Below are 26,004 nucleotides of genomic sequence, written 5' to 3'. Positions count from 1 at the left end.
CATGGGAAATAATTTGCTCGGTGAAAAACAATTTTTCAAAATACAAGTAGAAAATAATATCCTTTTTGGTGGAAAACATTTTTCCTTATAGAAGAAGGGATGCCACATTTTCCTTCCCTCCTCCTTACTTCTTGTTTTTTTTTTTTTTTTACTCCTCTCCTCTATCCTTACATTTTCACCCCTATTTTTAATTTCTCTATAACTGATTTGCAACAACAGTTTTCCTTGAAAATATGTTTTCCATGAAAACTAATTTTTCATTGAAAGTGCTTTACATCAAATGAAACGGGGTATAAACTCGTTTGAAATATTAATAGTCTTGTGGGTAAAACATTGCAATTATTATTAATTGGAGGGAGTTTCAAGTTTGAAAATGATCAAAAAAAAAAAAAAAAAAAACAAACACTTAAGATGTTTACAAAGCTCGTTGGTTAGAGGTCTAACTGCTTGTTTAAATCTTAACCAAAATGTTCGTTAGGCTCTTTTTTTTTTTTTTTTTTCTTTTTGTAGAATTTATTAACTAATGTTTTAATACATTAAACAATGATTTAAATGGTGGTAAAGTTTTCATTACATCCCCCCCCCCCCCCCCCACACACACACGGACACTCACACATATGCTTAATTAAAGAAGGCCTAATTACTCTTTTTCAAAATAAAAAAGGCCTAATACTCTAATAGGGATTGAATTTAACTTAATCTTTTAATTAATTTAAGTACTTTGTGTATGCACAAGCATATGTTTGTCACTTAACGATCACTTGAGAATATGGCAAAAAAAATCCACCAAATGGAATTTGCAATAATATTGAGGCCACCATGTAGAATTTTTTTCCAAAATGTTTTTGATACTAATTGAATATGGTTACATTGTTCAACTAATCAATGGAAGTTGGAACCTTTAAAAATACAAAATTCAAGGGATATTAAAACCATTGAAGCAAAATGTTGTCATGCTCCACAGAATTCGATGGCTGGAAAATCACTATGCATCTACACTTCGTACGCAAATCCTCAATGGGAACCAAACGGAGAACATCTGCTGCCAATCATTCACCAACGCCATCAGCACGCTCACCAGGTAACATGAGATTTTAGCTCGATGACTTGTGGAAGGCTACACTGCCAGCAGATGCTTGATTTGATGCACGGTTGCTGCCAAAATTCTTACGATTTGATTCTTGTGCTATTCTGGAGCCAAACTGAAGCAGCACAGGAAGATATTAGTTCATCTACCAGTGCTGAAATTACATTAGTTCCACCTTTGAAACTAGGTAGATTTATGCTGCCTGTGGTATACTTGCATTACCTGAATAGCTCGTTTTGGCTGAACTGCTGCTTCATGTAACCCAAGCAATCTAGCAACCTTAACACGGGGAAAAAAGATGGTTCAGTAGGATAATACTTAGATTCAACTAGATTGCCAAAAGCTATACAATGTTAACAACTTAACACAACGTGAAAAGTCCAAGCAATTGGACTACTAATTGATACAAAAAAGCATATTAATAGACAGAACCAGGGATTTAGTTCAGCATAAAAAAGGCATGCACCTCTCTCAAAATTTTTTTATCCCCCTTGCCACTTGGCTGATTGAGGTCAGCGATTTCCCATAGTGGAAAGTCGAGCAAAATCCTTATGACGTCCTCATCCAAGAACGGAAATCTTGCCTGAGGAGAATAGAAAAGAAAATGCTGGTTGATAATTATCACACGACAATTATTTCACGTGAAAACTGAGAAGTCGGAACTCGGAAGCAGACTAACATTACCTCTTTTCCATTGTCAGCAATGCATCTATCATCTCTCCCAAGATTTCTTTTCCAGATTCTCTGCATGTCCAACTTCATTTCTTCATGTAGGCCAAGCCAACTGATCATAGCATAAAATTAAGTAATACAACAATAAGACAAATGGAAAAGAAAGGAAAAGCATAGAGTCTGCTTCTCTAATTCACGTACTTAAGGAAGAGGAAGGAGATAGGAGATGAAGAGATCTAGATTCTAGATTTTAATTTGTTTTATTTTCAAACTAAAAATACTTGGGGACAATAAACCCTAAGTAGAGGAGCCATTGCACTTTACTTGCTTTCAAACAATTGAGGAGACTTGTGCAGATGTTCAAAATTAGAAGCCAATAGAGCATCATTTTTTCCACTCTTGTGTTTCTTACTTATTACTCCTCCAATTAATCAGATCACCGAAAGAAAATGCCAGTAAATATTTGCACCACTCCTAATACGAGGGTATTTTCTTGGTAGCAAGGGGGAGGGGGGGGGGGGTTGCTAATAAGAGTAAGAGACATACACATGAAAAGACGGGAAATAAGACTACCTGCTATTTCTGTATTTTGTTCTATGCCTACCATATCCAGCACATTGCTCATCAGCACCAGAACCAACTAGTAGTATTCTTGCTTCAGACTTGTATCTGAAGCGCTGATAGCCTTCATGCGGAGCAGAAGTATCTACTTCATGCACCCAACCCTCACCGCCAGAAGCCAACCATAGTGCTATACCAATATTCAGGTCCTGATCATTAACCCAGACGGGGGTAAAAAAAAAAGGGTAATTAATAAAGTTAATGAAATTAATTAAATTTACGTACAAAAAAAGGCAAGACACTTGCACCACATAAAATAATGGTCCAGCTCCAGCATGCAAACAAATAAGGCTTTCATCCATATAATAGTAGACTAGAAAATTCTAAAGAAGCCAGCAAGGGTGCGTTTTATTTACCTGATTTTCACTAATCTGAACTTATCCAAACTTATAGTATATTATATGAACTTATCATAACTTATTATAGATGTAAATTGAAATTAGGCAACCCTTATCAGAACTTAATTTTCCTAGACTTATCTAAACTTATTTGTCGAAAAATAAATGAAAATTAGGTGAACAGAATAGGCCCTAAATACATAAATTGTAGACTTAGAACAAAAATAGTCTCTAGAAGTTCTATATATAGATAAAACTGATAAAAATAAAGTACCATGTAAGTTTTAGCAGGGTTGATTAGAGCCATAACTTGCTTCATCTCCATGGTTAGATTTGAGAGATCGGCATCAATCTCCACAAGTCTCCACCTGTGTTCTCCAAACAATTGAATATTACGAACATTTCTCTCAAAGTAAATGTAGGAAAGTTAAATACAATTACCAATATTGTAAAGAGAGAAGAATCAAGTAACCAGTGGACTCAAAAAATCAATTATGAGGGCAATGTGGCTTTATTTGATGTCAATGGAATGTACATCTTAAATGAATGATCATGCAAATAAATCCAATTATTCTGCTAATCTTACAAGATGACCCAACCCATCAGAATTAACAGGAATAATACCCCTTTAATGATTTGTACAGAGTAATAAAATTTACAGTGGATCCTAGTAGAAGAATCTACCTTGAGAATGTCTGATGTACCTTTATATGGTTTCTACGGAACAAACATACACGAACACCATTATGTTATTCGATAATGATCATATCCCAAGGTAGGGAAATAAAAAAGGCCATGTATTAAGATCATAATGCTCAAAACCTTATTTTATAAATAAAACAAAAGCATGATGTGATTATTTAATTCTGTCAAACAAAATAAATTTGCCATGTCAGCTGTTCTACAACGAAGATTTTCTAGCCATGGATTCAACTTATAAATGTGCATTCAACTTTGTGATTGTTACTTTTTGAAAAAGGTACAAGAAGAGAATTAGCATATCCTAATCTGTCAACACAAGTGAAAGAATAATGTAATAGACTAGGATTTTCAGGTTATAAGTTCTATTGAACAAGAAATGTAAAGATAAAAGCTTGAGTCTTTGATTGATAATGGCAGAAATTTGGATACCAAAAGTGATAGGTTAATAGCTTTAGGCTACTAGTCTCTTGATAACTTTAAGCAATCACTCTCTTAGTAACTTGAGGTTACCATTCTCTCAACATATTTCCGCACAATTCACATAATGTCCTACTGCCTTCACTACTAGTCTACTACACTTTATATACTAGAACCACATTACAAAACATTAACCTAATATTAATTGTTCTTGTCCTCTACTGCTTGCATTCCACATTACAAAACATTAACCAAGAACATTTATATAGAATGAAGATAGTAGAATGCAAGTCCTACTACCACAAACAATACAGAGAAAGCCAAAAGGATTGTGATGGAAATAATTTCTACAATCTACATACAATGAATTGTGGTCTTCTCTTCCTTTTGTTTAAAGGACCGGGGTCTTGCTTGGTAAAATGAATAGTTTCTACTGCTTTGAAAAAACTATGTGCAATCGCTGCAGAGAGCAGTCTCAGAATACTTCATTTATATATCCCCTCTCAGCCCTCCAACTCACCTTGCCTGGTTCCAAGAAGGTAATTATTCAAACTTTTTCATTTTAATTTCATTGCAGATAAGAGTTTGTTACAATACGAAGCAGCTACTAGATAAAACAATGCATTCTAGAGAAGCTAAATAGGATGAAAAGAAAAAAAAAAAAAAAAAAAAAAAAAAAAAAAAAAAAACAGAAAGGATGGCATCTTCATTTCCTATCAGGCTATCATTATACCTTCTCAAAGGTGCAATTCTTTCCAGTTCTTTCAGTCCTGCTCTAGAAGTAATTCGATCAGGAGCTGCTTCACAATTGAAGCTGACATTTAGCAAATCAATGTCATCTGCCATCAAAGCACTAGATAATCAATCAGACGTCCAAACTAAAATCCACAAATCATAATTACAATAATGACGCCTTCTAAGATAGACTAGCCGCTTACATCCGGCGTCTAAGCATTCATGCAGTATTGCAGCCAGTATCATGGAATCTAACCCTCCTGAAAAGAGAACAGCCACAGGAACAGCGTTCTCTCGTCCATCATGCAAAGCTTCCTGCTGATTAAAATTTAATCAAAAAAGAGCTAGAGTGAATTCAAGTGAGTTAAGCACTGCTGTCCCCAAAAGTTTAAAAAAAATAACTAAATAAAAAATTAAATAAAAGGAAAAAGGAAAAATAATGCTGCACCAGTAAAGTAAAAGCCATCATCTCTGCAAGTATGCACTGCGTACCAAAGTATTTAAGTTCATTTGCGACCAACTTCCTTCATCGTAGCTATCTAAATACTCCCTACATTTGACTGTGATTTCCCTCCTCTTTGTTTGACAACTTTCAACAATTCTAATTATCAATTAACTCTAGATCCATGATTTATTCCTCTGATAGTGGTTATGAGCTACTAATATTATTTCAAATGTATAAATCCACTTTTCTTATTCATTTTAAAAGACCAACTAGGACAACAAGTGTGAAACAGCATAAATATTCTTATTAGCTGGCTTGTCTGCAAAGCCATGACTGATAACAACCCACTTAAGGCATTAATGATCTAAGAGAAAACCAGCTGCCAGTATTTCACTCGATACTCTGGAGCATATGTTTGATATGTAGTGGCTATACTATAATTTATTATCATCCAAATCTTCCTATCTGCCACAAATTACATCGACAGTGCCACAATTTATCCTTCCTAAAGAGCCCTACGGTTCATAATCCTCCGAACCTGGTCTCTTTACAAAAACAATTGCATATTAGAGAGCACAAAAAATGAGAAATTGGCAAAAATAATTACATAAAATATGGAATCTGATCATATTCCAGTTTTGTAATTGTTCATCTAGCTATCTTTTTAACTTCCCAATTACATGCAAAATAATGCAATTGTGTATGAAGGAAACATATATGTCCCAAGTGGCACACATAGCTGAATTGCCAGAAACCAAACATCAAGAACCGTCTAATGATACAACCAAAGCATCAGAAAATTTAAGTAAAACTCAGTGCATGTAAATGTTCTAGATTTCAAACTTCAAAGTGAATTCAATCCTTCTTGATCTATGATGTCCAAAGTCCAAACAATTGTATCTAGTTAGAAGCCAAACATAAGGGCCTCATTAACTTTCAAGTTTCAACAGCTAGATAGAATTGAATGAAACATTAAAAAGTATAAACCGCGATGCAAATTATAGTGCCTTTCCACAACCATGAAAAATTCCAGCAGACTCTAGGAAGATGTGACACTATGGGAAACTGAAATACAAAAGCATGCCCAAAGAACTCAGATCATGTAGGTCAAACCTTAATTTTGAAAGAGGGTATTATTAAATACTTGATCAGAATGCCATTTGAGAGAACAGTAATTGGATATTCAAAGCCTGAAAATGTGTCAGATAGTCCATGATTGCCTAAGTTCCTTTTTTAAGCTATCTCAAATTTATTGTTTACTACAAGTACTACGTATAACTTACGGTAGGAGTATTTCTTACTCTTAGATAACTGTTCTAGAGACATTCCGAATTGTGTTAAGTCAAAGATAAGTATATAACTCATTGTGGGAAAGTAGTATATTTCTGACATTATTTAAAGTGGACAAAAGAGCTTGCTCGTGATGATTTATTTATTATTTGGCAACAGGATGAGTGAACAGGAATTGTCACCAGAATGGCCACTAAGAACGAATGAGCAAAAACTCCACCACAACTTCAAAGTAAGACATCTATATTCCATCAGCAAAATATGCCACTTTTCAAATGATTCTTGTCTACTAGTAACTGAAAATTTTATGTTCTGATTAACAGTCACCTAGCCAAATAACTACATGAGTACTACAAACAGAAATATCTGCAAGGTACATTCATAGCACATCAAGAGTGGAAGATTTCACAAATAAGTAAATAGACAATGTCAAAGAGAAATTTCTTAAAGGCAAAGAACTAGAAATCTAACAGTTTCGCACCTTATAAATTGTATTTTGGGTAGAACGTCGTGTGATGGATTTTCTCAGGGCAGCCAAGACCCTGTCAGCTGGTGAAATAGATGAAGAGTGTAATATTCCTGTAGTTATCCACAAACAGTATAAAGAGACAACAACGTTAAGAGTCAGTATCTAAACAACACCACGAAAAATCAAGCAAGAAAAGAACAAAATTAAATTGATTTAGTTTTAATGTCATTTATCAGTTTTCACAGGCAAGATTGAACACTTTGTCCTGAAATCCAATTACTAATTACATACCATTGCAAGATGCTGAATGGATGTCTGAGTTCCCTAAAAGTGACGAGCAATTGGAAGAATTAAACTCCATAAGCTTAGGTTCAATCAGCTTTCTCTCCCACTTGATCAGATCTTTTAGCATATAGTTCATCCATTCATGTTTTCTGATTTTTCCAGCCAGACAGGCACCAGCTTCCGTTGCATCAACAGCAATACTGTACACCCCACAGGGAAGCTCTTCCCAGTATGTAATGTTACTAGCTCTACCTTCAACTTCAGAATCTAGAAAACAGATTATATCAGCATAGTGCAGCACAAGTGGAGATGTAGGAGATGGAAGAGCTACTCAGCAGAATCAACCAAATGCCACGTGTGAAAAACAACTAGTATGGAATGCATTATTAAGGAGTAGAAATTATGTAGATTGATGTAATAAACAGACCTACAGGAGGGGCATTATGGGTAGTCTAATATCATTCTGTTAATAGTCATCAGATTTAGTATAGATAAGGGAAAGAAGCCATAGGGAAAAGGCATGCTGAATATTGCTAAAAAGTGGAGAGCTCCAAACTCTCGAATGTTGGTTAGGAAGAAAACAAGCCTCTCGAAAGCTTCTACTATCTTTCTTATATACAAATTTTAATGCAAAATTTCATCTTCTTCTTCCTCTGAAATTCTTCTTAAATTTTCCAGTTCAAAGCTTAATTAATCAAAATAATCATTTTTCATCTCTTTGGAACCATCCGTGTATGTCAGTTCATAACACTTGATCAATAAGCTACAATCCAAATGACAGACAAATTGGAAAACTTAGATTTAAGGCCCCCATATACAGTAGATAATCATTCATAGAATAGTCTCCAACAATCTCTTTTGATTATCTGGTGATAATATCTTAACAATCCTATTGGTAAAATCATCATTTTCCTTTTAATTTAAATATCCATGAATCCTGGAGCATTTACGCCCCTTTTCTTCCTTTAAATATTAAAGGAATTATCAAACCATTGGAACGTCGGTTGTCCTAATAAATCCCTGTGACTAAAGCATAAAATGGCTCCATCAAATTATCTTCTGACATTACATAAGATGGATCATCAAACAATTCATTAATAGCATATTAGATGAATTCAGAGGACAACGATTAAATGGATTGAAGTGGATTTGAATTCAGAAACACGTGAATTTTAATGACATTCAAGAAACAGAAAAGGATTAAAAAGTAATTACACATCTGTGCTCAACTTGTCAAGATATAAATAGGTTTTTAATTAGATTTAACACAAGGTCACATAGGATATAAAAATTAATGGCATTTTTTATACTCCGCATCTTGGACATAAATTGCACCCTCAATCCAGACAACAGTAGTTATGCTGTTATGCAGACACCACTCAAAATTGAAGATCTACTTCTAGGAGGAAAAAAAAATCCATAAACAGCACAGCTATTACAATTTGTGCTTAAAGCAATCCAATCAAGTGGTAATGTCATAATGTCTTCCAAGGAGGTAACAGAAAAGAGAATCAAGTAGCAACATTACCAGGCTCCTGGGAAGTAGATGCTGGTGATACAGAAGATAGAACAAGCCGAGAATCTTCTGAAGTGGGCCAATGAACAAGAAGACTCCTCCTCCCCAATGCATCCCTGCCAAACCACAATGTCCTGGAGGCATCCTAAGACCGATGGGCATGATTCAAAAATGTAACATTTAAAAAGGAAAAAAGCAGCATGACTCTAGGAAACTGCCAAAAGGAACTTACCAGTCCAAGAGGATACCTGCCAATATATTGCGGCCCATGGCCCCTTAATAGATGAAAGAAGTTCGGGGATTGGTTTTCTGCTACAGCTGCTCACATTTTTATGGGATTGGCAACAGCAACAGTCTTCCAAAGACTGCAGAAGGACATTAGTATCGTTGCTGTCACAGCTCACATAAAGCCCATCATATATTTCACCTTCAAAATGGATACACGCATGAGTCAGAACTCACATATTCACTGCATATAATAGGAAAAGAAAGCAATTCATCCTTCAATTGAAATAGCACAAAGCTTTGCACTTTAAGTTTACAGAATGCAAGCATCTTATCACTATACTCCCTCACCAAAAGATGAATTTACCAAATTATAAGCATATAATTATGTAATTGATTTTTTTATCAAAAGCAATATAGAAAACTCAGAACACTGCTGCAAGACCACTTATTTTGCCATCGAGAACAACAAAAGAAGCACATAAAGGTCAGTGGACAAGAGAAGGTTACAAGCAAGTTTGAAAAAGAATATAAAAGGAAAAGGTCTTCACTTTCTCATCCAAAATTTAATAGTTCATCCTCAGTAAAATTGATGAAACGAAGGCAATAATAATCGACAAACTCAATCTTATCATCAACATGACTGAAGAGTTAAGACCTACAAGACATATGGCAAGACTCGAAATTTTCAAATAAGCTACCCACCAAACATCCAATATCTACTCGATATAAGTTTAGACAAGTGAACAACCATGATTGTTTTGCTTAATCAGTGATGTTCACTCGTCTACATTAATAAAGATTTTGTCAATCATTGCTCAAGCCCTTTCAATCTACAACAACGATACATAAAGTTGAAATTACCATTATAAATGAGGACATTCCCAGTCGCACTGACTAACGGCTGCACAACTGGCTTTGTTCCCCTCAACTGTAGTACAGCACCAACAAAGTACATCTCTGCAACAGACTGCTGCATTCCAATTCCACTCTTTCCATCAGAAAAAGGTTTACAATCACGCATTGCGCGAAAACAAGAGATCTTCCTTTCAGTTTCTTCATCCCTGGCAACATATGAATGTACTTCTGCCTCCCTCACTTCAAGGATAACCTTTTTGGTCCCCAAACTATCAGGACCTCGTCTCCGTAAACCGGCTTTCAAGTCATCAATTGCAAATGTAAACTGCATCCAGTACAGCAAGTAGTCCTCCCATTAGTACAATATTTTCACATAACCAATAAGGACAGCAATCTACTATACTGTTCATTCATATAGCATTATAGCATCACCATAAACAAATTGTGCCCCGGCCCGACCCGGTCCATGATCACCTCTATTCAATTAACAAAATACATATTCCACCAAACACCATACTAAATTCACAACTAAAACCCCAATTCAGCAAATATGTCAAGAACAACAAGAATTGATAATATTTTGAACAGAAACAACAACCCCATCAAATTTTCTTCACTAAATGGGGTTTTTTCTATGATTTCCAGAATTGTAAGTGCAAATTGAAGCAGAAATAATACAGCAAAAAATTACCCACAAAAAAAACATACTCCGTAAGAAAGAAAGGGAGTAGAAATAACTTAACTGGTTCAAAAGTAGCATCTGAAGATGATTGTTGAATGGTATTAATGGAGGATAAATCGAAACAAATGCCATCTATTATTAATGAAATTCCACACATTTTCTCTTCCTTTCTTTTATCTCTCTCCTCTTCCGCGTTCTCCTTTCTACTTGCCTCGCTAGGCGCAGTGAAGTGAAAACGTGCTTTTCAAAAAAATTATATAACACTAATTTTATTATGCATATATGAAGAAAAAGTGTCAACAAATGCCTCCATAGCATAGTGGTAGTGCGTTCGCTTCGTAAGCGAGAGGTCGCGAGTTCGATCCTCGCTGGGGGCTCCATTTTTGGAGAATGCCTCTATTTCAAATAACTGTACACCACGCATTTATTAATAGAGTTCCTGTAATTCAAAAATAATATATAAATCTTTTTTATTTTCATTGTCTAAATAAATTGAAAACACGCTTTGTAGAGCTAAATCGTCTTTGATATGTTATTTTGGAATTCTCTCTAGTATATTAAAATAATAATAATAATAATAAAAAGCCTACAGTTTTCTCCCTTCTCTATTGAATCAATGACTTGTTTTATCCTGGTGTAAGACATGACCATCCTATTGTAATTCGATGTTTCACGAGCATACAAAACCTATTGAGCTTAATTGTTACTTTGTTTAAGATAAGATCAAATCAAACAACATTGCTACTCGTACACCCTATCATTTAATGGCTAGTCAATTAATGAACATTTTATCAAGATTCACTTAAAAATCACAATTCTTAACATTCACTTACAAGTAGCGCATTCAAGAATCTATAGTTGATCAACAACAACGGTCCAACTCACCTCGATCCAAAAAAAGTACGGGTTAAACAAGCATAAAACACAATCTTAGTTCAAAATCCGAGTCTAGTCCAAAAATTTTTTGGCCCAATAAACCCGACATTATACATGTTTGGACACATAAATTTATAGTCAGACTCAACCCGATCCGATTTTTTTTAAACATCATCTCTTCTCCAACCCGAGGGTAGGGTAGTATCAAGATTGGTACGACGAGGAGTAATATCTTTTGTACTTGGAATCAAATTTCCTTGTTAAACTTAGTTTCCAAAATTAAGTGAGGCTTTAACCTAGTAGCTCTTGCATATATATATCGAGCAGCCTCGTCTCGTGGCAAGTCGCTAGGCAATACACTCCGAAAATACGGAAACAACGTTTTCTCGTCGCTTCATCGTGTTCTTGAATCTACCATTCTACTCTGAAATTCTCAGCAGCTTCTTCAGGTTAGATTTCTACTTTTTATTAATCGAATATCAATTTCTCAATGTTGGGTTCTAATTCAATTTGATTCTTGAACTGTTGTTTGTAATTTTGATTTTTTCTATTCAAATTCAAATCTTTAAGCGAGAAGAATTTGATTTGATAATTGAGTCAAATTTGGTTGTTAATGTGATGTAAACCCTAATTTGTTAATGTTAGGACGGAACTATGATAGTGATCCTGGTTTAGACTTTAGAGTTCGGCTTGGTTGAATCTAGGGTTTAGTTGTAGTTCGTGTTCTTTAGTCCACAATGTAAGTCGATGAAAGTTAACAACTTTGTGTCGGTGTTGCTTATTGTCTTGTTTGTAGATCTTGTGTTTTCTGTTTGAAATACATATTCAATTGGTGTGTACTTGAGTGCTAAAACCCTAATTCATCAAGACATATGATTTTGATTCATGAATATGATATTGGGTTTTGATTGACGATTCCGATGCTGGGTTTTATGTATGCAATGTATTGTTGTGATTGATTGTGTACATTTGATTGGATTTTTCAGAGATGGCTGCACAAACGGATGCCCCTTCCTCGGATTTCAGTGCTGAAACGGTGGGGAATGCCTTTGTCGGTCAGTTTTACAAAATTTTGCATCAGTCACCGGAGCTTGTCTACCGGTTTTATCAAGATTCAAGCACAATGAGTCGACCAGGCCCTGATGGAACATTGGCGACTGTCACTGCGATGGAAGTAAGCCTCTCTTATTATATCTCCTTGCCTGGAGTGGTACATTGGACTAGTAGATAGGATCAACTAGTTATCTGAAATGCATAAGTAATAGGTCTTGTAATGGCTTTTATTATATATTGATGGATAGAATTCATTGAATTAATACTTATGATGTAGAATCATCTCATGTTGTTGTAGAAAACTAGAATTTCTGTTGTTTTTGCACTTTTTTCTCCTTGACTTATTATATGGTATATGGTTATAGTACTATCTTTGTGGCTTGATTATTGTTTCATTAAAACTTAGGGGTGTTTGGGGGTTTTTTTTTTCAATGTTTTTATTGGGCAATATGGTCTAATGCAATTTATGTTACAGGGAATTAAGGGTCTCATCCTCTCCTTAGATTGCACCGATTACAAAGTAGAGATATTAACTGCTGATGCACAAGCTTCTTACATGAATGGAGTGATTGTATTAGTGACTGGATGTTTGACGGGAAAGGACAATGTGAGGAGGAACTTCACCGAATCATTCTTTCTAGCTCCTCAAAACAAAGGTGGTTTTTTCGTACTCAATGACACTTTTAGGTTTATTGAAGAAGACAGCACGCCAGAGGTTAATTCAGTGGAAGAGAAGGATGTTGATAAAAGTGCACCAGCATCTCCTGTGATTCCCGTTGAAGGTGAGCTTTTATTTCATTGCTGTCATAATCTTCTTGCCTTTTTGCTTCTGTGGAGAGGTTGTTTCTGGTTTCTGCAATGCTAAATGTTGTGCTTCTTTACAGACACTACCGAAGCCTCAAACATTTCTGTAAATCATGCTCCAGTTGCAGAGGATGTGACAAAAACAATCAACATATCCGAAGATGAACCTAAATTGACTGTCACTGAGAAGGCTGTTCCTCAGGCCTCTGTTGACTCTGGTCTTAAAGTTCAACCAGTGGCCGAGACTTTGTCTAATGGTCATGTGGATGCTCCTAAGAAATCATATGCATCACTTGTAAGTTTTTGTTTCTATGTGATTATGTTGGATCTTTATTAGTGATATTGCTTGTTAATTTTTTGAATTAATTCAGCTTAAGAATGGGAATGAGGGTGCAACTAAGGCACCTGTGCACAGACCTACTATTGCTGCTAAGGCTCCAACTTCAAAGGCACCACAGAAGAATGTAGCCCCCTCTCCTGCGGCACAACCAACTCGTCCTGCTGCTCCAGTGTCTGCAACTGTATCTGAATCATCTGCTCCTAATGGCAGCAATGGTAATGCCGCTGTCCAATCGGAAGGTACTACCGAAAGTGTTTTCCCATTTTTGCCTAATATTATAAAATAGAATAGTAATTATGATATGATTAATCCTTAACTCTCTGTAATTAAAATTTTCCTTGAATATTGTGCAGAAAAGGGGCATTCTGTATATATTGGAGATTTGCCTTTTGATGCAACCCCGACTCAAATTGAGCAGGAATTCAAAAAATTTGGACGTATTAAACGCAATGGCATTCAAGTACGATCAAATAAGGTATGTAATCATGAAGGCGTATTTTCTTCCTTATAAGCACCTAATCACGATGTACTTTTTTTTTGTTTTTATCTAACTATTTTAAGCACGTTATTGATGAAATCTCTTTCCTTCCGTGCTTCTGCTTGATACAGGGTTATTGTTTTGGATTTGTTGAGTACGAAGATGCCGCTGCGAAACAGAAGGCAATAGAAGTATGTTCTCAACTCTTAACTCTGTTTGTCCTTGTTTCTTTTTGCACTGCCATTCTTTGCTTATAAATAAATAACTGTTGGGGTATTCATGAACTAGCTGTTGGATATTATAATTTCCAGCATTTCTTAACCCTATCATATTAGCTTGTATACCACTGCTGCTCTAATAGCTTCCCATGTTACATCTTTTATTAAACTAAATACGTGGCTTTTGTCCCATTGCTTTTCCCCCTCTTTTGCTTATAAATAAATATCTTTTGGGGTATTTATGAACTAGCTATTGGATTTCTTGGAATATTAAATTTCCAGCATGAAATACACATACAGATTGGATACCTGCATGATTACTTGCCAGCTTGTTTATCCATGCAACCCCTGTATGTTACGTTTTTTTTTAAAGCTTTTTTCCCCATTGGTTGGTTGGGTTGGGGGGGGGGGGGGGGGGGGGGGGAGGTTGAGATACATGTACATAGTTTTTTTTTTTTGGGGGCTGCCTTGTTTTCAGAAGTTTTAATGTTCTCCTTGGTATCTAAGTATCTTCTCTACGGATATCTTTCCTACAACAATTCAGTTATGCAAGGGCTAATTAAATGAGCAAATGAACTTAGTTGGGTCCTTAGGCTGTAGTGCTGTACCTTGTTCCATTTTCTTTGTTTGATGCAACTCTATCTCTCGCTCTTTTTTTTTTTTTTAATTATTTTATAAGAATATTCTAATCATATTGTCTGATTCTGATGTGTTGATTTTATTTTCAGTTGGGCTACATTAATATTGGTGGGAAAGAAGCTTTCATTGAAGAGAAAAAAACGAGTACTAAAGGTAAGCACATCATGCTACATTTTGTTATTTTACTTTGATACATAGTATACAATTTTTGCTGTTGGGTAACTTACCAAGTTAACAAAAATTGGTTGTTAATCTGATGTTCTATTGTTCTCTGTAGTTGTCAATGGTGTGAGCACGTATCCCTCTGGGCGAAATGGCTTCAGGAATGATGGTTTCAGGGGTCGTGGCAACTTTTCTAATGGTGGTCGTGGATATGTTAGAAGTGACAATGGCAGGCGTAATGGGGAAGTTCCTTCTCGAGGCAACCGTAATGGGGATGGATTTGTTTACCAGAATGGTGGTGGAAGAGGCGGCCGCCAAGGGGCTGCACCAGCACCCAAGTAGGAGTGATTTTTGTACCATATCCCCTTTCGGAGTTGGTGATACATAGAGAGATTTTTGTAGTGAGTAGGACGAGTCTCCTCTTGATTCTCTTTCCTTCATTAGATCTACTACATTTTCGAATAGGCAAAAGTTTCTCTGGAGTTTTAGAGGGAAAGCTAGAAAAATCAATTGTTATTACTAATATTTTTATTACTATTATTATAACATTATTTTTTCAAATGATAGGTAGGGATCTTTCTGCTCGTAGAAAACGTTGATGGGCAATTGTCTGAGTTTGGTCGTATGTGAAATGCTATATTATCAGCATTCTTGTTCGTATTTACGTAATCTGTATTTTTTTTCTCTTAAGTTTGTTTACTTGATTTATTGTGCTACTTTGTTGTTCTTAAGTTTATGCTTTGTTAGGTACTACAATTATAATTACTCTGTTTCACTAAAATCGCAACAGAATTTTGGAACATTATGTAAAGAGGAGATGCAATTTCACTTGCTATCATTATAGGGTTATGAGCTTATGATCCATATAATAAAACCCCTCCACTTATCTGTCGTATCAACCCAGGCTACCGCCATCCGTGGCTACTCGAGCCAGTCACTTGTCAGCTGTCGCCAACTATGTCACTCCCTTAATAAGTGAACCACAAACACCACCACCAAAAACCCCTGGGCATCAAATGTTTCCACTGTCAAATAAGTTTTTAACCTAACGACTACAATTACCATAAAGTAATCCTACTATCAATTACTAGTATGAATTTTGGTCTGGATGGTCAAATACTCAAATTTGACAATTGAAGTTCAGATTTGGAGTTTTGGGAGTCGGATATGACTATTATAATCCACCATAACGGAGCTAAATTTGCTAATAGTTAAGATCCCTATAATTTCAAAAATGGCCGACAAAATGAACTTATTACATTCATAACAAAGCATGAAATATCAATTTTTGTGTAATTTTTATTGTATTTGTGCGTAATTTAGAATATAAATAGTCAAAATGTGTACGTGGCTATGTTTGATGAAATCTTAGTTATTTAGACTTATATATGTAACTTCAAATCTTCAATCCAATGAAACAACAATAACTACAATAGATCAATAGCTAATATGATAGGGTTACAGGAACCATGCCTCCAATTTCATAATTAGGAGGTGAGAGCCATGCCATTAACATTAAGGCCCTATTCAATTTTTTTTCTCTTATGGCATTAAAACTTAAAAGTTTGAAACTCTTATATAAATGAAATAATGAATACTTGAAAAATAAAAAGGAGAAATTGATGGTGGAAAAAAGAGTTAAAGCCAGTCATGCCTCATGTTTGCCTGCTTGGCATAATGCATTGATAAGACTTACATTTCATAACCTTAAGAATTGTTTCAACTTCCAGTACATTCACTAAATGTGTACTTCATCCATCTCGCAATATAGTTTTTGTTTTCTTATTTTGGAGAACTAAAATGTTGTTTCTGTTTCTATTTTTGATAATATGTAAAGACCATTATACCCTCATTTTTTTAAAACTTTATTCATTTTACTTCCTACATTATCCTTGAATTATGCACATATATGCTTTATACTTTTCTCCGCTTTCTCTCTATAACTTTTGTCTATAATTGTACTTTTTACTTTTATTAATTTATTTCATCCACTTTCTCCTCCTATTTCTTAAATACCGTGAAAAAACACAGAACTATATTATATGACAGATCGGAGGGAGTTTTAGTATCATCTCAACTAAGGGCTTGGGCTTAATATACTAGGACTTCAAAAGATAGTGTGGTTGGATGAGCCCCTATTAGATGAGCTATCAAAATTGACCATAATTGTCACAAGCTATCATATTCCATACCTTTTCTCAAAAGTTTTTTTTAATTTCTTCAAAATGGAAGTTTAACTTAAAAAGATAGTTTTTGAAAATAATCTTCATGCACAACCTTTGTCTTATTTTCATGCACATCTCACATTCATTGTCATGCTTCTCATGTCATGGCAGACTCATAATGATCTTGCCCCAAATTGATTGAATTTTGTGTTGGGATTACTACAATAAGTGATGACTCTCATACCAACCAAGTCCACGTCCAACTCAACTCACTTATAGCAATTCTTTTAGGGATGGAGGGAGTAATAACTAATACTCCAAGTGTTGTTTTAATTTTCCTAATTAATTATCAAAAGTGTGAGAAGAGGACAAGTTGGAAGAAGTATACAAAAATGGTAAAAATGGGTGGAATAAGTGTGGGAAGGTGGAGTGTGCCACCTAAGTCACTGACAATTGTCGCTAGAGCTGGGCATGGGCCGGGTCAGCACGCGGGCGGCCCGGGCACGGCACGAGGATGGCCCGGCACGGCACGGCCCGACGGCAGGCCCGGCCCGGCACGATGGCACGCCCCTCGTGCCTCGTGCGGGCTGCGGTGAAAAAAAACCCAAAAGTGGCCCGGCACGGCACGAGCCCGGCCAATAGCCCGTGGCACGGCCCGCAGGCACGGCCCGCAGGCACGGCCCGCAGGCACGGCCCGCAGGCACGGCCCGCAGGCACGGCCCGCGGGCTAACGGCTATAAACTGGCGCTGCTCTTGTTTTTTCCCTCCAACGGCCATAAACGGCTATAAACGGCTATAAACGGCTCTATTTTCACCTATAAATACCACCCTCAACTTCCAATTCTTTCCACAACTCAATACTCATCTTCTCATCTCATTCTCTTACTCTCTTACTCTCTTATTCTCATATATTATAATTTATAAATTATAATCTCTTAATATTTCTTAATCTCTTATTCTATTATAAATTTTACATTTTTAATATTATTAGTCTACTACCAAAAAAAAAAAAAAAATTGTTATATTTACATTCGGGAAATTATAATTTCGGGAAATTATAAATTCGAGAAATTATAAATTTGGGAAAGCATTGAAGCGTCATTGTAAGATCTAACTCAACTTTATTTTAATTTGTTATTGTTATTGTTATTGTTATTATTATTGTTATTATTATTATTATTATTATTATTATTATTATTATTATTATTATTATTATTATTATTATTATTATTATTATTATTATTATTATTATTATTGTTGTATACTTGGAACTACTTAATTACATAAAAACTACTTTCTATTTTAATTGTGGGTTATTTGGATTGTTGAAATCTGTCTAAGGCGGGATTTGGGCTCTGGACAACGTCGATCCTAACCATAACCTACCTGGGATCTCATTGATTTAGATAATCTACTATTATTATAATTATTTTTGAAAATTTATTAACTTACTAATTAAGTAATAATTAAGAAAAAAAACTTACTTATACTTGTTAATTGTTATAATTTGTTATAATTTGTTACTTTGTTAGTGTTATAAACTTATAATTGTTAATTTGTTATAATTGTTAATATTGTTGTTAATTATTATTTATTAGTTAATAATCTTAATTAATCATGGCATCAAACCCGAACCAATCCTCCTCTAAAAAAGCCAAATCTAAACGACCATTGGAAGGCTCTTCTATGCCCCCCCCTACAATGCAAATCCCTACTATGCAAATCCCTACAATGGCCAATCCCACCCACCCCGGGTTTTCTACCGGTTTTCCCACCGGATTAGATCAACAAGGGACATTCCAACCATGGCAAAGCACCCAATCTCCACCTTATTATGCCTCCGCACATGATATGCCTTTTGAATTTAACTATCAAACAACTCAAGCAAGCAACACACAACCTGCCGGCTCTAGTGACCCATCCGTCCAAAATACTATTCCCACATCTGATAACCCATTCATTGAATGGTACACCGAAGAAGAAATGACCCTTTTGAAAAACCGAAAGAGTAAATGTTGGCAATATTTCTTGTTAAGTAGAGATGGTGAAAAAGCCAAGTGTAAAACTTGTGGTAATATTTATTCGGCTCCAGCCAAAGGCGGTACGGGGCACCTAAACCGACACAGTGAAAAATGTGGTGCCCCTAGTACTGACCCAACTCAACCAAAAATTTCTCAATTCCATCCTTATGGCTTCACTTACAATTATGAGAGGGATAGGGATGAACTTGGGAGAATGATAGTCCAAGCCGAACAACCTTTTCTTTTTGCTGAAAGTGATCCGTTTAACAATTACATTAAACGAGCACTACAACCCCAACACAAAAAAATCTCCCGAAAAACCGTTAAAACAGCTGCCATGAAAACTTACTTAGAATACAAAATGAAATTAATTGAAGAACTTAAAACTCTTACTTCAAGAGTTTCTATAACTTCTGATGCATGGGATGGTGGTTATGGTTTACATTATTTGTGTGTTACTTGTCATTGGGTTGATAGTGAATGGTTATTGCAAAAACGTATTATTTATTTCAAATTGCTTGAATACCCCCATACGGCCTTTAATATTTCTAATTGTATTATGAGTGCTCTTGATGAATATTGTCTTAGGGACAAAATCATGTCCATGACGTTTGATAATGCAACATCCATGACAGCTAGTGCTAATCTAATTAAACCAAACTTGCATAATGTCATAATGGATGGAGATGCATTACATATTAGATGCATTTGTCATGTTTTAAACTTGTGTGTTAAGGATGGACAAGAAGCAATTGGTCCATACTATTCCAAAATTCGAAATGTTGTTTTGTCTATTATGTCTTCTAGCAGTAGGTATCAGGAATGGAGGCGATATCTTAAGCAAAATAAGATAAAGCCTATTAGAATTAAAACGGATTGTCCAACTAGGTGGAACTCCACCTATGACATGTTGAGTCAGGCACTTTCGTATAGAGTTCCATTTTCATTGTTTTACAATAATAAGTATCCACAATTCATGATAGCAGACTCCGATTGGGATAATTGTGAAAAATATATGCAATTTTTACAATTATTATATAGTATGACTCACTGTTTTTCTTCTGTTTATGTTCCTTGCATTCATTCTTTCCTTCAAAATGCATGTTTATTTGCTCAACTTCTTTATGAACATCGATCACAACAAGATTACAATGATTATGTTCCACAAATGGAGGCTAAATGGCGTAAATATTACACTAAGCTTCCTATGGTTTATATGTTTGCTTCTATTTTAGATCCTAGATCAAAGTATGATGGCACATTTATGCTAATTGATATTTACTATGAATGCATGCAACTCGGTGATGGTGTCGAACAATATAAAAATCATGTGAAAGATAAATTTTTTGAGTTATATAGAGTTTATGAATCTAAATATGGAACCGTCACTCATTTTGCCCCTTCTCAAACATCCAAAAGCGTAAGTAAAACGGGCAAAAGTTTGGCGGCCCAAGCTGCTAACATGTTATCTAAGTTTTCAGGTAGTGGATCATCATCAAGGCGAACACAAAGCGATGTTTCGGAGTTGCAAATGTACTTAAACTACGACTTCATGAAAGGCTTGGACGAAGATTCGAGGTTGGGGATGGACATCCTAGATTGGTGGAAATCCCAAAGCACAAAGCATCCAATTTTGGCGGCAATGGCACGTGATATTTTCAGCATCCAAGCCTCCTCCGTTGCCTCGGAACGAGCTTTTAGTGCTTCGGGAAGGGTTCTAGACGATAGAAGAACAAGTTTGAAGCCCGAAACACTAGAAATGTGTGTTTGCTTGAAGGATTGGATGGATGCCCAAGAACGCATCCAAGATCGTACTTTTACGGCCAACGACAACATCGATGGTTCCGATCGTTCTGGTTCAACTAGCTCCTCCGCATTAGCTAGTGAACATGAAGCCGAAGATGAAGACGAAGAAGATAATGAAGACCTTGATTGAAGATTACCAACAACTCGAGAATTAATATTAATTAGCGAAAATTCTAGTATTTCCTATGTACTCTATTAATTAGTGAAAATGTTAGTATTTCCTATGTTGGCTATGTACTCTATTAACATTAGCCGTATAATAAAATAACAAAATAAGTTATTCATCAATTATTGTTAGTTGTACCCTTGTACTTCATATTATCTTTTACTTAATAAATTTTTATGAATGAATTTTTTCAACTTTTAATTTTATGGAATATGTTATATTGTTATTTAATTTTTGTCTAATACTTATATAGTTATATGAATAATATGATATATAGTAAATTATGAATGAACAATAAATATTAATATAATTTAAACAATATTTAATATAACTTAACTCCATAAAAAATTTAATAATTATTAAATTCAAATATTAAATTGTATAATTATTCAATTCAATTTTTTCTTTCATAAAAAAAATTCAAGTTTTTTTAAAGTTTTTTTTAATTTTTTTTTTTAAAAAAAAAAAAGAAAAAAGGGTAAGCCGTGGCCCGTGGGCCGGCACGGTGGCCGGCACGGCCCGCCTCCACCGTGGGCCGGCACGACGGGCGGCCCGGCACGGCACGACCGGCACGGTGGGCCGTGCCGTGCCGTGGACAGGGAAACCTTGAAGGCCGGCACGGCACGGCACGGCCCGCCTCCACCGTGGGCCGGCACGGCCCGGCACGACACTGTTCATGGCCCGCCTAGGCACGGCCCACGGCAGGCCCGGCACGGCCCATGCCCACCACTAATTGTCGCAATACACAAGTTGCAAATCAAAATAGAGATGTGTTATAACACGTGGCTTTTGTAAATGTCGGGAATCTTAATCTTCGTTTTCTTTAACTTATTGCTTATTTTATTTGCTTTGCTGTCGATGATCCGAGGATTGGAGGACGGACCTACTATAGAGACTATATAGAGTACTTCACCCACACAATATTCTTACCAAATTAAAATACTTATAGGACATTTTGTATATTTATTTTCACTTATTTAAGAAAATATAAGTCAGATCATACTATCGTTTTATGTGCAGTGTTTTATTGTTATTTATTTTTGATTTCGTAATAAAAAAATTTATAAAAATTACATATTAATAAAATACACCTTATTACAAATCTAAGAAGACCCCACTTGATATATTTTATCTTTATAGATTATCATACATTTAAGGTTAAAGTTTGGTTAAATCAGACAATTAAATCATATCATATCAGATTAGATCAGACCAGACCATATATCAGATAAGTTCAAATAAGCAAATATAAGGTGAATCAAACAGGGCCTTATTTTGTATTACTTGTATTTTTCATATTTTATACCGAGTAAATAATTAAGTATCTTAGACTACACTTGGTAGGAAGGACCACATGTTTGATGTCCCACAACAACAATAAGGAGAGAACTGAAACCTAATCACCCATAACTAATCCTCGAATTCGGATTAACCTAAAGGGTGAACCAAATATAACACAAAAAATAAAAATAAAAAATAAAAAATAAAAAAAATAAAATCTACTGAGTAAGTTGAATATATTAGCTACAATACAAAATAATGTGTAATTTTTTCTTTTGTTTGTACCAATTATAATACGAAGTAGTGTATTCCAAGAGAGAAATTTGAACCATAACTATTTACTGATATATACTTCTTCGTCCTTAAATTACATTCCTATTTCTAATATTTATTCCTCACATAATAGAGAGAAGTAGGAATGTAATTTAGGGACGGAGAGAGTAAGAAAATACATCCATTTGAGATTATGAGAATTCGTTAGATTTTATTGATATGTAGTTTCAATTAGTGTTTTTATTATAGGCCATGTTTCAATTTATTAAAAACAACTGAACTAAACTGAACTGATTAGAACTGAACTGAACTGAATTGAATAGGGTTGAAATGAATTGTTTATAAGAGAAGGAATTTAGAAACTGAATTGATTAGAGCTGAATTGAACTGATTGAAACTGATGTGAACTGATGTGAAATTAAGCTGAACAGAACATGCCCTTAGGATCCTTAGTGATAATAATTCACCAATGCGTGTGTTTTAAAAATGTTGCAAAAAGTCAAATAGAAAAAAAATTATTAAAACATATTTTTTCTATTTTTTTGGTGCAACACATATTTTATAACTTAAATTTATATTGTTGTCCCATTTCTATTTAGTTACATTATATTTTTTTTGGCACGATGATAGGGGAAAAAGTAGGGGTATATGAAAGATTTTGTAAGGAAAAAAAATGAAGTACTTATTAATAAGGAAATGGTACAACTATTATGTTAATACCATATTAAGTAAGTGATGGAATTAAATAGAAGCGGAGAAAGTACTCTTTTATTTTTAATTAAAATCCAACTCACTTGACTTTTGTACCATACGTATAATTTTCAATGCATATATACTTTGACCGTCTTAGTGCTAGCTTTCCTATAATAGTATAAAACCATGTGCTGCTTAAATTATTGCGATTAATGTAAGAAGATGGGAGTATTTAGAATAATAAATTTAAATCTAACCGTTAATTATTATGAGATGGGGATGTTTTGATGGTAGAGATGTAAAAAATTTATTATAGCTCAATAAATAGATAGATTTAATCAAAAGTGGCTAATAGCTTAATATGGCACCAATAGTGTCTCTAATCAAGACTCTATCCCAACTTAATTAAAAATGGTAAAAATTATGAGCTAATTCGAATAATTATAGGAGTATGTCTGGTGTATTATTAGTTTATTACAATAGATTGGCATGATTTGATGGACCTAATATAATAATATTGCGTATATTAGAGTCAAATACAAGTAAATCGGAAAAGATATTATGCATGTAATCGTACTCGATCTCTCACTATCCTTGCAATCTAAACTTCCTACACCCATACCAAAGTTTCCTGCTAATACACCTCAGCTTATTCTACAACTTGCGTTGTTGCAATTTCCTTGTTACGTACGTATGTTTCATAAATGTATGATTAAATAATGACGCAATTTATATGGTACTAGTACTAATATAGTGCTATATATGATAAAAAGGTATTTTAGAAAAACTAAATTCTTTGGGGGAAAAGGGAGATAAATATGAAAAAGAAAATGAAAATGATGTGTTGGAATGGGACGTTTTTTTTTTTTTTTTAAAAAAAAAAAAAACTTTAATATACATGTAGGGTATGTACAATTATATCTTCTAGATTATCGTCCTTGATTCCTCATTCTCTCATAGTGTTCAAGCCACCCAATCTCTTTCTAACCCTTGATTATCTATCACCTTAATTTAGAAATTTAGAATCGAACTCTACCTCTCAAGGTTGGGTGGCGGAGATATAAGACCGGCTACCTCACCTACACTTGCATGAATTTCAAGAATAATATGAGAAATAGTGATTGTTGAGTTAAGCTGGCTGTGATATTATGTTAGATGATGAGCAACTTTTTAATTAATTTTTTATCATCGATTGCGGTGTACTTGTTGATATTGATTGGTTTTTACATCAAAAAATTGCCATTTCACCATTTGGCTTAAGATCGAGAAGAGTTTTAAGTTAACTTTAATTAAAGGCTTGTTCACCTTAGCTGTCAATTCAGTTCACCTCCAATAAATTCAGTTCAGTATTTCCTTCTCTCATAAAATATTCAGTTCAGCTCTAGTTCAATCCAGTTCAGTATAATTCAGCTCATTTCAGCAAATGTAAATAGGCCCTAAGCACACCATGTCATTGTCAAGGTATATAGAGACTCTGCGTGATATACTTTTATAGTTTTATATAGAGAGAGTAAAAGTCAATTATGCTTTTTAAATGATAATACGTCGTGTACATATTATAGATTAATATGATAATATATACATACTCGATTTGTGCAAAATTAGATCTGTATTGGTTAAAGAATGTTAATAATACTATCTCCGATTTTTTTTAGTTGCAACTTTGGAGTATTATTTGAGAGATATATAAATATTCTAAAGTTGCAACTAAAAAAAATTGGAGGTAGTATAAGAAATGTTAGGTTTTTTTTTTTTTTTTTTTTTTGGTGTTTAGAGAGCCACAAAGAGAGCCACAAGGGCAGGTGATGAGAATCGATAGATCGGAGGAAAACTCTAACCACTTGAGGTATCCCTCATTCTTAGCTATTATTTCTCTAATAGGCAAATGACATAATCATATACTTCGTATATATTTCGTATTAAATTCCCCACCTTAACTATTATTAAGATACTCCATTTAGCAAATTCATCAATTAATAATGAATCAATCATTAACGTTTTTGCAATTAAACGATAATAAGGTTTACCTATTAGTCTATTAGAAATTTACAACAAGGAACTAAAACTAACTCACTAGGCCTATATATTAACGATCCTTCACAAAACTTAAAAACAAACCTAAATAAAAAGCACTAAGACTACTCTTGGAGACAGCCATCTCTTCTTTTGTTGACCCTAGATAGATTGTTGTTGTATAATGGAGGTTTTAGTGTGACAAAGCATACAGCCATACACTACTTATACTATTCAGTGTTTCTTTGTTTTAATCATTGGAATAATACAAGCGACTTATTTAAGGTTTGTAATATTCACTTATTTTAATTCTAATAAGTTGAATTCAAAAAAAGTAAATTTTGATAAGGGTTATTCATATTTAAATTGCAACCAAAATAAAATTTAATAAGGTCTAATAAATTCAAATAATTATATAATTAAAAATCAATTAAATACAACAAACTCTTCATTTTGAATTATGGATATTGTTTCCTATAATAACTTAAGGGTCTGTTCTCTTTAATTTAATTTAATTTCAGTTCAGTTCAATTCAGCTCAGGTCAGCTCAGTTCCTAATTTCTTTCTCTCTAAACAATTCATTTAGCTCTATTCAATTCAGTTCAGTTTAGTTTAATTTAATTTCAATCAGTTCAGTTCAATTATTTTTAGTAAATTAAAATAGACCCTAAGAT

General features: G+C 34.5%; 2 protein-coding genes and 1 non-coding gene across 4 annotated transcripts; 2 read left to right on the top strand and 1 right to left on the bottom strand.

Annotated features, from left to right (window-relative positions):
- Nucleotides 1-827: 827 nt before the first annotated feature.
- LOC145563549 (uncharacterized) lies at nt 828-10,536 on the bottom strand. 2 transcript variants are annotated; one of them, XM_081623994.1, is made up of 14 exons: nt 10,404-10,536; nt 9,667-9,985; nt 8,826-9,004; nt 8,590-8,722; nt 7,068-7,328; nt 6,789-6,886; nt 4,776-4,890; nt 4,571-4,676; nt 2,993-3,086; nt 2,333-2,529; nt 1,772-1,871; nt 1,554-1,670; nt 1,310-1,366; nt 828-1,202 (listed from the first exon to the last, which is right to left on the bottom strand). In XM_081623994.1, exons 1-14 carry the CDS (start codon nt 10,497-10,499, stop codon nt 1,095-1,097), a joined length of 1,980 nt encoding a protein of 659 aa, XP_081480120.1. In that variant the 5' UTR covers nt 10,500-10,536; the 3' UTR covers nt 828-1,094. The 2 variants fall into 2 exon arrangements, with proteins under 2 accessions (XP_081480120.1, XP_081480122.1); XM_081623996.1 differs by having other exon boundaries at nt 4,776-4,887.
- A 111-nt stretch (nt 10,537-10,647) lies between these two features.
- On the top strand, nt 10,648-10,719 carry TRNAT-CGU (transfer RNA threonine (anticodon CGU)). Its single transcript has one exon. It is a non-coding gene; the product is annotated as a tRNA-Thr (tRNA).
- Nucleotides 10,720-11,516: 797 nt separating this feature from the next.
- On the top strand, nt 11,517-15,598 carry LOC145563548 (nuclear transport factor 2-like). The gene is made up of 9 exons (XM_081623993.1): nt 11,517-11,667; nt 12,205-12,392; nt 12,747-13,053; nt 13,156-13,370; nt 13,447-13,654; nt 13,769-13,890; nt 14,025-14,084; nt 14,840-14,903; nt 15,028-15,598. Exons 2-9 carry the CDS (start codon nt 12,207-12,209, stop codon nt 15,252-15,254), a joined length of 1,389 nt encoding a protein of 462 aa, XP_081480119.1. The 5' UTR covers nt 11,517-11,667; nt 12,205-12,206; the 3' UTR covers nt 15,255-15,598.
- The last annotated feature ends 10,406 nt before the right edge of the window (nt 15,599-26,004 follow it).

Source organism: Chenopodium album, chromosome 10, assembly GCF_948465745.1.
Source record: "Chenopodium album chromosome 10, dcCheAlbu1.1, whole genome shotgun sequence".
In the NCBI taxonomy this organism is placed as follows: Eukaryota; Viridiplantae; Streptophyta; class Magnoliopsida; order Caryophyllales; family Amaranthaceae; genus Chenopodium; species Chenopodium album.
Note: the sequence above shows the minus strand (reverse complement) of the source record. Positions and strands in the feature narration are given on the sequence as shown.

Bases quoted from the DNA above. Each gene is read 5' to 3' on its own strand.
- LOC145563549 (XM_081623994.1), bottom strand. From the start codon at position 10,499: ATGTGTGGAATTTCATTAATAATAGATGGCATTTGTTTCGATTTATCC. The intron at 8,723-8,825 runs GTATCCTCTTGG...CATCGGTCTTAG, and splicing joins GGGCCGCAATATATTGGCAG to GATGCCTCCAGGACATTGTG. The intron at 3,087-4,570 runs GTATAATGATAG...TGGAGAACACAG, and splicing joins AGAATTGCACCTTTGAGAAG to GTGGAGACTTGTGGAGATTG.
- LOC145563548 (XM_081623993.1), top strand. From the start codon at position 12,207: ATGGCTGCACAAACGGATGCCCCTTCCTCGGATTTCAGTGCTGAAACG. The intron at 13,891-14,024 runs GTATGTAATCAT...TGCTTGATACAG, and splicing joins TTCAAGTACGATCAAATAAG to GGTTATTGTTTTGGATTTGT. The intron at 14,904-15,027 runs GTAAGCACATCA...TGTTCTCTGTAG, and splicing joins GAAAAAAACGAGTACTAAAG to TTGTCAATGGTGTGAGCACG.